Source organism: Nematolebias whitei, chromosome 10 (genome assembly GCF_014905685.2).
Source record: "Nematolebias whitei isolate Nwh7 chromosome 10, NemWhi1, whole genome shotgun sequence".
NCBI classification, from domain to species: domain Eukaryota; kingdom Metazoa; phylum Chordata; class Actinopteri; order Cyprinodontiformes; family Rivulidae; genus Nematolebias; species Nematolebias whitei.
The window spans coordinates 15,671,740-15,681,630 of NC_056507.1; the positions used below are offsets into that span (position 1 = coordinate 15,671,740).

Here is a 9,891-nt window from a genome sequence, read left to right on the forward strand (position 1 = left end):
TCTCACTCAGCCTTATAACCTGAATCTCTCACTCTCTGCTCTTTGAATTGAGAAAGCTCCTCGGATGAGGAGCGAAACGTCTTCTGTTACAAATAATGTCCAGTTGTTTTTGTATTGAACGTTTTTTGAACTTACAGAATAGTAAACATCGGTACTGTGACGTTTTTCAGTAGTTTGTTGGTGTTTTTACATTTGGTTATGATTTTCTGTAATTATAAATTATGAATGTTCAGTAGATCTCAACAAATTCCTAATCGCTTAAGTTTTAATATAAATGACACCATAAATCTGAGATAATGTGTATAACTAGCCATTATGATCTTAAATCCTGTGATGGCTGTGGCTCAGTGGTTAAAGCAGTCGTCCTCTGAGAGATGGAGGTTTGATTCCACCAGTTTGTAGTCACGTCAGTGTCCTTGGACTAGACATTGACCATCATTGTATAAATGGGACCTGAAGCACTGCATATTCTCTAGAATGATTTATTTATGTAAATGTAAGAGTGCTACATGAATGTGTGGATGAGTAAATAATGACACAGATTGTTGTAAGTAGCTTGATTAGCTATACAAATACAGTCTATTTAAAACTTTACCAAATTTACAAACAGAAAAAAAAAACCTTCAACTTTCAGTTGTTGTTTTTTTTTTAAATTTTTATATATACTAAAAACTTACTTGAAGACTTGTTGAAAACTTGACTTTTAACTACGCAAGTCACCAGTTTACATTCTGGACATATTTCGTTATTGACTGTGTAATGCTCGCAATAATAACACAAACATGTTTACAAACCTTTACGGTTGTTCCTCCAAAGATTTGATCAGAAATATGAAACGCTCTAATAGTTTACAAGTTATATGAAGCTAGTTGACAGTACAGAATTTAAGATGACTATCTTTTTTTCTTTAGTTAAATATTGTTTCTACTGCTAATAAAAAAATATTTATATAATATTATATATTTTTTGCTTGTTTGTGAGTGGAAAAGTTTAAATGTTTGTGAAAATAAGCTGGTGGTTAAAGCTACATTAAACTGAATGTTTGTGTTCAGGTGTAAGAACATGGAGGTGCCTATAGAAAAAATCTACAATAAAACCCAACGGGACAAGTTTGCCTGGGCCATCGACATGACGGAAGCAGACTTTGAGTTCTAAATCTCAACTCGTGAAATTCCAGACCCATTAATTGATACCAACATGCAATTAAAGGAACCTTTTACTTTATAGTACTTTATGAACTGAACATATTAGAAATGCAATATTAGACAGAAGTTTAACTATAATGATGTAATCAAGCTTAACTATTGTTTACTGCTGTTCTTTTATTTTTATTTTCTTTGAGCTATTACCCAGTATGTTGGAAAAGTTTGTGTGTCTTGTTTACATTAATTTCAATAAAAGTTCCTACTTGGCAGTAAAGTGAAGATGTGATCAAAATCTTGTTAAAACACAATCGTTGTAGATATAGTTGTTGGAAGTCTAATTCCGTGCACATTGTTGATAACATATTTTCTTTTTCAACTTAACTTGTGATTTCAATATGACCATCAGTACAGGCCACGAATCATGCAACCCTCAAACATTTCTGATAGTCCTAAACTTCCAAACATTTCTTTAACTGTTTAAGCCAGACTTACAGGATTTTATAAGCTGCAGCTCAGACTTTCTCTAGGCTTCGATTAGTCTTTAAAATCAGAGTCTGTTTGATCAACACTGTATACAAAGTACCTTTTTGGGAATCACTTTAGGATAAAAATACTTATTTATAAGCTGGTGACTTTATGCCTATGACTTGCTGTGGAATTTGTATAAATTAAAACTAAATACATGGAAATAAATTAGACAAGCTGCTGACTGCAGCATCAGAAGATCCAATTTGAACTTGGTTCAATGTGCAATGGTTTGAACACGTTTATGAATTTCAGGAAAGCCAGTATAATTTCTCAATGGCTCTCGAAAAATAGTTACTGGCAAGCAAAACAAAAAAAAAGAGGTGGTTAAAGACTTGTGCACTGTACAGTGAATAGTCAGTTCTGGCTTGTGAAATAAATAAAATAAAAACATTGAACACATTAATTGTTTTGCCAGCAACAAACAAAATATTTTGCAATAGAGTACAAACTGCGGTATATGAGATAGCTTTAATAGAGTATCAGAAGTGGAATGCATATCGCACCAATTTGTCAAACACAGCCGTTAGGTGTGTCACACTGGTAGTGAGATTCTATTGGCCTGTTGGCCAACTGGTTTGAATTCTCAGCAGAGGCTGGGTCAAAACAGACCTGTACCATCACATCAAGAAACCATCTGATACAATTAAACGACAGCAGCTAAAAAAAACTGCATTCCTCTAAAGTTCTAAAGGGCATATCACTAGCTCACAAAGGACGTTCAATGTTCCAAGTCATAACGTTACTGTAACCATTTCACAATATAGAAAAACATTTCACAAAACACAGCAAGTCAATAGAAGTCATTTTCTGTTAAAAATCCTGCTCCTGGATACGGGGCCCAATTTAACACCTTGTTGGTTATGAACCTGTAGGACAGGACGGGAAAAAGGGCAAAAAACAGTTCATGAGCATTTGACCTGCATTTTGAAGCATATACAAGCAGTGAATTATTTTAACATGCCAACCTTTCTTCCACTCTTACCTTCATTATGATCCTTGACCTTCTTTAGCTTTTTCTGGTGTTGCCTCAATCTCTTCAACACCAGCCTGGGTCATCAGGTCAGCAATGTTCTTCTCTAGGTCATCGATACGCGTGCTCATCTCATCAAGTACATAATAGGTTAAGGAACACACAAGTCTGAAAACTCAAAATTTCCCAACACTTCTGCAGAAGAAAGTACCAGTATTTTTGGTTACAAATAAAGTAATGTGTATCAAAAGAACACCCATTGACTATAATATAAGGATATTTCTCCCAATTATCTGGTCTGACATGGTCTGGAACTTGCCCTGCATCTGCTGCAGGAGAGTCTGGACCTGTGGGGAAAAACGTTAGTTGGTCCATTAAAGATTCAATACACATCAAAATGTTACTTTTGTTTGTTTTTTGGATGTTAAACATCTTATCCAAGTATATTTAAAGGCCAGAAAAGGATCAGCTTCTTTTTCATGCTAACTGTGGCAAAATATTGGTAACCATGGAGATATGTTTTGAACTCTGAGTTTAAGAGCATGTGTGGTGTACAGTGAAAGCAGAAAATCACCCACACATTCATACCATTACAAAATTGCTGCTCTTTAAAAGCAGCTCTTGGTGTGTTATTCAACTTAAATGCCTCAACTTGGACTCATCTCCATGGCAACAGTGACAATACTTAAGACGACGGTCTATTAAAGCCTAATTGTGCGAGTTAACACATAATGGACCCTGAAAAATATATATTTACACACGGTCGATCAAATGTATAGCTAATTTCAATAAACGTTTAAAAAAGTGAAATGCGGTTGGAACGATAGCGTTTGCATGACCGATTGAATATAATGAAGCTAAATAAATGTCAGAGCAGTTTTGAGTCTGTCAAAATAAGATCAGTACACGTGTCTAACTTTAATGTAACTTAAATATGTGTAACAAATACCACAAGAATAAGATGAATAAACTTTGTGACTTAGCAACTGTAGCTAGCTGTGTAGCTAGTAGCACTAGCTTAAATCACGGTCACGACTTACCACATTGGTAAGATCCTGCACCGACTTGGGGTCCGTCTCGGCCATGTCGTGATGTCAGTGATAATTATTACTTTCACAGTAATGAAAAATATCAACTATTATATAACTACTGCTTGCTGTTTGATCTGAAACTGCTCGAAAACCACTACCACGTATCGCCCAGTCAGCAGCTGTTCCACAACAAACGAACGAAATCTCGCGAGAGTTGCATCACTGCTACGATTTGTGGGAGTTGAAGTTTCGGGTGAAGAACGTACAGTATTACTGTAGTTTGAGCTTGCTTTTTAAAACTCGTTTATTCACTGGTGTTTATTACTTCAGAAAAATATGAAAAATTTTAACATGAAATTTAAAGAATCGAAGACTTGCACTGAAATCCAAAACGTACGCGCGTGCGAACATCTGCGCGCGCACGTTTCCCTTCCTCTGAGCGAGCTGGGATTTGAAACTTGGAGCTGCCAGAGGATCTCAGTGTGTTTTCACCTCCAATGTGCACAAAAAAAAAAGCGAATGAAGGCGACCGGTGAGTACAGCTGGAGATTGGTAAACAAAAACAAGCAAACAATGTTTTGACGAATGTTGCAGGTTAAATTCTGCTTTTTTTTAAAAGTCCTTGGAGATCAGAAAAGAATTCATAATCTGATCCGACGGTATGAGCATAACTTAACCAGAGTATTTCACAGACTTTTAACAACTCGGTTCAGTGAATTATGCCTAACAAAAGATAAATTATATTATCTTTTTATAGCAGCGTTTCTTTTTTTGTGTAGTAACACAAGCCCAGAAGTCAGAAATTGATGCAGTCGTGTTATTAAAGCTCAAGCATGTTGGCCCAACCCCATTAAACTATGCTTTCCTTACATAACCAGACTTGTCTCTCGCCCAGTACTTTTAGGTTACTGCTTTCCTCTCACCTCCAATAATAACCCAGTTAGAAATTACACGCATGCCTGTTTGTAATCCCCTGTGCATCTGAGCCATGCACTCCTAGAGCAATGGCATTTGGTCTACTGAGATTAAATAACATAGTTTATATTATACATTCAGAGTTTATAATATTTCATGTTGACGTTGTGCACCAGTAACACATGCATCAGCTGCTTTGTTCACAGTCAAGTTCCAGACAGAGAACCTGTTGGTGAGGTCTTTGTTGTGACAGAACCACTTCTTACTGTTGTGATTTTCTGCTCACTGCCAGTTATTTGTTAACTGACCCCATTATGGAAAATCAGTGGAGGAGCAAAGGAGGACCTGCATGTCTTACAATTCTGTTTTTTTTTTTTTTTCCAGTGAAAAAAGTAATATTTAACTATTGCCATGCAAAACTTAAATGCAGCAGTTTCACAGTACCCTAAGGCCCATACTTCTCAAGTTTGCTTAGATTATGTAGGTCAGGATCACGTGTACACAGCAACAGTGTTGCATCAACATGCCTTTTTTGTTCCTAATGAGCTGGAGTTAAACTTCTTACTGTGCTTGAGGAAAAAAACAGTTTACTGTTAAAACAAAAAAACAGAAATTAGAGCCTCGACTGTCACCTCAGCTTCAAAAAAACATTATGACGGACTTTGTAAAACTGTGGGACAAGCCTATAGCTGAGAGCAGCATCACATCCGCTGAAGTTTCTGTTCTTTCTCACAACAAAATGCAACTGAAATCAGTTTCTGCACCGTTGTTGCACGTTTTGTTGCAACCGAGTCCTACACACCTCACTGGTGCTGCTTAAAAAGCTTCAGTTTACACAGAGGTTCATAAAATATTCTCCACTAAACATTTGAAGCCAATGTTGTGATTTGGTTGAGCCACTGATATTCTGCTTTTTAGCTTCATATCGCACTTAAGCATATGCTGGTTAATAAGCTTGTTATTTAACTTGTAAGTAGTTGATACCAGCAAGATCTAAGTACCACTGGTACTTGTACTTGTACTTGTACCACAGTTTGAAAACCGTAGATCTAAAGTATTGAATTAGCTGATCTGTTTGGATTTTGTTCAAAATGTTTAGATGAAGAATCGGAGAAAACACAAAAGTCAGTTATTAGGAGGAGGAGCTGACTTGCTGTAAGACTTATCTGTAAACTGTGGTAGTTATTACTCATCTGTCCCACCCAGAAGACCCTCACACCCATCTATGTCTGTGTTCACCTAGCAGCTTAATCTTTCATATTCTCTGCCATTTATAGCATTACTTTTTTTTAATCTTTAACCTTAATTTTCAATTTGGTGTTCTATTTCTGCTGTGGGACTAAATATAATAGTTTTGATATGTTATGGGGTGGCTGTTGCTGAGTGGTTAGAGCAGTCGTCCTCCAGTGAAGAATTGGAGGTTCGATTCCACCAGCAGTCACATGTCGAAGTGTCTCTGGGCAAAACACTGAACCCCTCATTACCTCCAATGTGTGTCCCATCAGTGTCTGAATGTGATAAAGCTCTGATTAGTCTTTGTAGTAGAGTGCTGTATGAATGGGTAAATGATTGTGTTGTAAAGTGCTTTGAGTGTCTTGATAAGACAGAAAGATGCTATATAAATACAGTCCATTTACCATTTATGTTTAAAATTTGCCATCTCACGTGAAGCAAATACACTTTGAGAGTTCAAATTTATAATTAAAAGTGTGTGCTATTGTGTAAAAGCTTACTAATTACGGTACATTACGTAGGTATTTAATCTCCAGGTCTAAGCTATTTTTTTTTTCGTGTTACAAGAGGCATTTAAAGTGGTTGATGTTCAACAGTTTAGATCAGAGTTGTTCTTTTTTTTTTGTCGTTTATTCCTTTATTTAGAAATTAAGAAATCATAAAATACTCACATTTATGCAGTTTTACTATTAAGAAAAGGTTGAAAAAAACCACATCACAGATAAAAAAAATATATAATTGCAGCAGTTTGGTGGGCAGTTGTAGATCAGTGAGAATGATAAGTTTTTACGTTTAATAAATGCAGGGCTTCACAATTTTCCCTGTTTTTTTAGAACAATATGCCAACAACAAGCTTGTTTTTTTTAAACAACAACATGCTGCTTATTTGGACAACATTCTCATTTTCTTTCACTTCCTCATATTTTTTTCATTTTATTTGTATTTAAGTTTTTTTAATACTTTCCAAGGTATTTATTGTAATTCTTGTAAAAAAAAAAAAAAAAAAAAAAAAATCATCACGTTTACGTGTTGGAAAATGCTACTTTCAAATCATTTTGGGACTTTTAGCTGTTTCTTGACTACCCTAACTGTTGCACGGTGCTTTTCAGTTTCCTAGATGCCCCCAGAAGTCCCCCTGGACCCCCCTAAGATTTTGTGCTGTGATGGATGGAGTCGAAGTCCTGCAAAAGGAGGACATGGAGGGCTCATGGACGCTGCTGTCCTTGGTGGCGTCCCTCCTCATGGTGTTTGGGGGGTCCCTGCCGTATGTCCCGCAGTATCAGGAGATCCAAAGAATTAGCAACACGGAGGGCTTCTCCACCAGAGTCTGCCTGGTGCTGCTTATCGCCAACATCCTGCGCATATTTTTCTGGTAAGGTTGTTTCGGCGTCCCAGCAACTCTGGAAATCAGGAACAAACCTGGAAAACTTTATTTTTCAGACAAGGAAAACTCAGAATTAGAACTAATCTGATTAAAATATCTTTCTGAGGTTTTAATGTGTACTTGTATTAATGCTAGTGTACTAGTACTGAATCCATGTTCTGCTTCTACATTGTACATAATATGTATTCTTACTGATGGTGTCTTTTTAATATCTGATGTTATACAAATTACCGTATTTTTCGGACTATAAGGCGCACTTAAAATCCTTTAATTTTCTCAAAAATCAACATTGAGCCTTATAGTCAGGTGCGCCGTATGTATTAATGTTGGTTGCGCTTACTGACCTCGAACTGATTTTATTTGGTACACGGCGCTCAAAAATCTGTCAAAATGTTTTAGTTTCACTTAATGCGCCGGTGTACCTTTTAGTCCAAAAAATACGGTAATTATTAGGAATGATTGTCTGATGCACGTACCAAAGGCTACAGTATGATTACTGTTGTCACCTAAGACCATAGGTTTTGATGTTTATGTGTTGAATTTCAGGATTTACGTATGAAAAAATCAGGAAAGACTCATGGATTATTATTTTTTCTATGAAATGCTGGGAACACTGTTATTATTTAAATAAGAAAAGTAAAAACTTGTTTAAAATAATAGCACACTTTTGTCTACTGTCTGGATTGTTTCCTCTCTTTCCTCGAACCTGTCCTCTCTCATGAATTCTGTTTCTGATCGTGTCGGGTTCACTCTCACAGGATAGGGAAGCAGTTTGAGCTGACCTTGCTGCTTCAGAGTGTGGTGATGATCTTGACCATGTTCGCCATGCTTCATCTGTGCTGCACGGTCCAAAACTCCAACCAAGTCAGCACCAAGCAGCATCGACTTTCAGGTAAGCACCTCCTGCCAAAAGCCCTTTGACCGGAACTGTCCTGACAGACTGCATGCACAGCTGAAGCGGGGACGTATTTGTAAAGTTTACACACCACTGGAGATTAATTCAAGACATCAAATCACATTTCTGTCTCTCAGATTCTCTCTGTCAGCAGTTTAAATGCAGAAGCCAAGCGCTTGTATTTTTTGCCAAAAGAGGGAGCCATTTGAAAAGCTTAACCATCAAACCTGCTGTTTTATAATCCCCTAATTTCTCTATATTAAATAGGTTTTTTTCAGTTACACATGCTTAGATGTGTGCTCATGAATTGGCTGCTTGTTTTTGGCTTATCAAAAGTGTAAAACAAATGGCCACAAAGAAAGTGAATAAATGTTTTTTTTTCTTTTTACTGCAAAATCACAAGCAAAAAGCAACAAGGTTTTAAAGTCCAACTAAGTCAAGTCAAATTTATGTATAAAGCACATTTAAAACAGCAGCTGTAACCAAAGTGCTTATCAGTAAGATCAAAAAGCATCAAAAATAAAACCATAAAAACACAAAAGCAATGAGAAAACAATGAAATACTAAATCAAACCACACTGTTAAACATTGGTGAACACACGTGTGTCTTTAGGAGAGATTTAAAAGCAGGAAGTGATGTGACCTGTCTGATGTTGGGGGGTAGATTGTTCCAAATTAGGGCCCACAACTAAAAAAAGCCCGATCTCCTCTGAGCTTCAACCTGGTTTATGGTACAACCAAAAGCCGCTGGTCAGATGATCTCAGCACCCGAGCAGGAAAATACAGTTGAAGTAGGTCCGAGAGGTATGAGTGTGCATTAGTGCACTTAAATGTCAACAGGAGACTTTTAAAATCAATTCTGACATGCACAGGGAGCCAGTGAAGGGAGGACAAAACTGGTGAAATGTATTCAAACCTACAAGTTCCTGTTAAGAGTCGAGCTGCAGATTTTTGGACGAGCAGGAGACGTGAAAGGGACACCTGACTGACCCCAACATAAAGCTCGCTACAGTAGTCCAGCCGGGTTGTAATAAATGCATGGAATCATTTTTCAAGGTCAGATCTGGTCAACACTGACTTAAGGTCAAGGTCAGTGTTTCTTTATTTCATTTGCATCACATGTGGTACATGTGGTGGAACAAAATTGTGTACACAGGGTCCCAATTACATCCAACAAGAGTATAAATTGTAAAGAAAAACAGTAATAAGATCTAAGATATGAACTAAGAAATACGCTAAACTAAGAATACACTAAACACTAATAGTCTAAAAATAATACACCGAACGACAGCAGCACAAACATGAGTTTGTGTGAGCAGATGAGGACGACTGAACACAGCAACATGAATTAAATCAGCAGCATGGACGGTCAGCAGCACATATCAATTTTAGCTATCTGTCTGAACTGGAAGAAGCTTTTTTTGTTTATCAAACTTAAAGTTAAGAGTCTAAAGCCATCCTGAGATTTGTAACAGACTGATAAGATACAGCTGAAGAGAGTCACGATTTACAGGATCATAGACAGCGGTAGAGCTAGGGATAAACACGACTTCATACTTCAAAGAAGCTAATAAAAGTCCACAGAAACCTTTAACAAAGTATGGATATTTTTAGTTGCAGATGTGTTGGAATCCAGGATGTAAGTCAAAGTCGTGTCATAATGAGTAAGTGCCTGAGAAATTGTTGCAGAATGTGGGAAGAGTTGAGATTAATCTGATCAATAACATTATTCATTGTTTATTCTGTGTGTGTGTGTGTGTGTGTGTGTGTGTGTGTGTGTGTGTGTGTGT

General features: G+C 36.9%; 3 protein-coding genes across 3 annotated transcripts in view; 2 read left to right on the forward strand and 1 right to left on the reverse strand.

Annotated features, from left to right (window-relative positions):
* zgc:173742 (DNA topoisomerase 1) overlaps positions 1-1,208 on the forward strand; it is a 25,607-nt gene extending 24,399 nt beyond the window's left edge. Inside the window, exon 16 of the mRNA XM_037683166.1 lies at positions 1,042-1,208. Within this exon, the coding sequence (XP_037539094.1) occupies positions 1,042-1,155 (114 nt within the window). The 3' untranslated portion in view covers positions 1,156-1,208. The remainder of the gene's footprint in view (positions 1-1,041) is intronic.
* Positions 1,209-2,126: 918 nt separating this feature from the next.
* Positions 2,127-3,884, reverse strand: hsbp1b (heat shock factor binding protein 1b). Its single transcript, XM_037682701.1, has 4 exons — positions 3,684-3,884; positions 2,924-2,990; positions 2,656-2,782; positions 2,127-2,539 (listed from the first exon to the last, which is right to left on the reverse strand). Exons 1-3 carry the CDS (start codon positions 3,726-3,728, stop codon positions 2,661-2,663), a joined length of 234 nt encoding a protein of 77 aa, XP_037538629.1. The 5' UTR covers positions 3,729-3,884; the 3' UTR covers positions 2,127-2,539; positions 2,656-2,660.
* A 224-nt stretch (positions 3,885-4,108) lies between these two features.
* The window catches only part of si:dkey-246g23.2 (solute carrier family 66 member 2), a 62,169-nt gene continuing 56,386 nt past the window's right edge, over positions 4,109-9,891 (forward strand). The window contains exons 1-3 of the mRNA XM_037682702.1: positions 4,109-4,206; positions 6,932-7,194; positions 7,965-8,098. Coding sequence (XP_037538630.1) covers positions 6,986-7,194; positions 7,965-8,098 — 343 coding nt within the window. The 5' untranslated portion in view covers positions 4,109-4,206; positions 6,932-6,985. The remainder of the gene's footprint in view (positions 4,207-6,931; positions 7,195-7,964; positions 8,099-9,891) is intronic.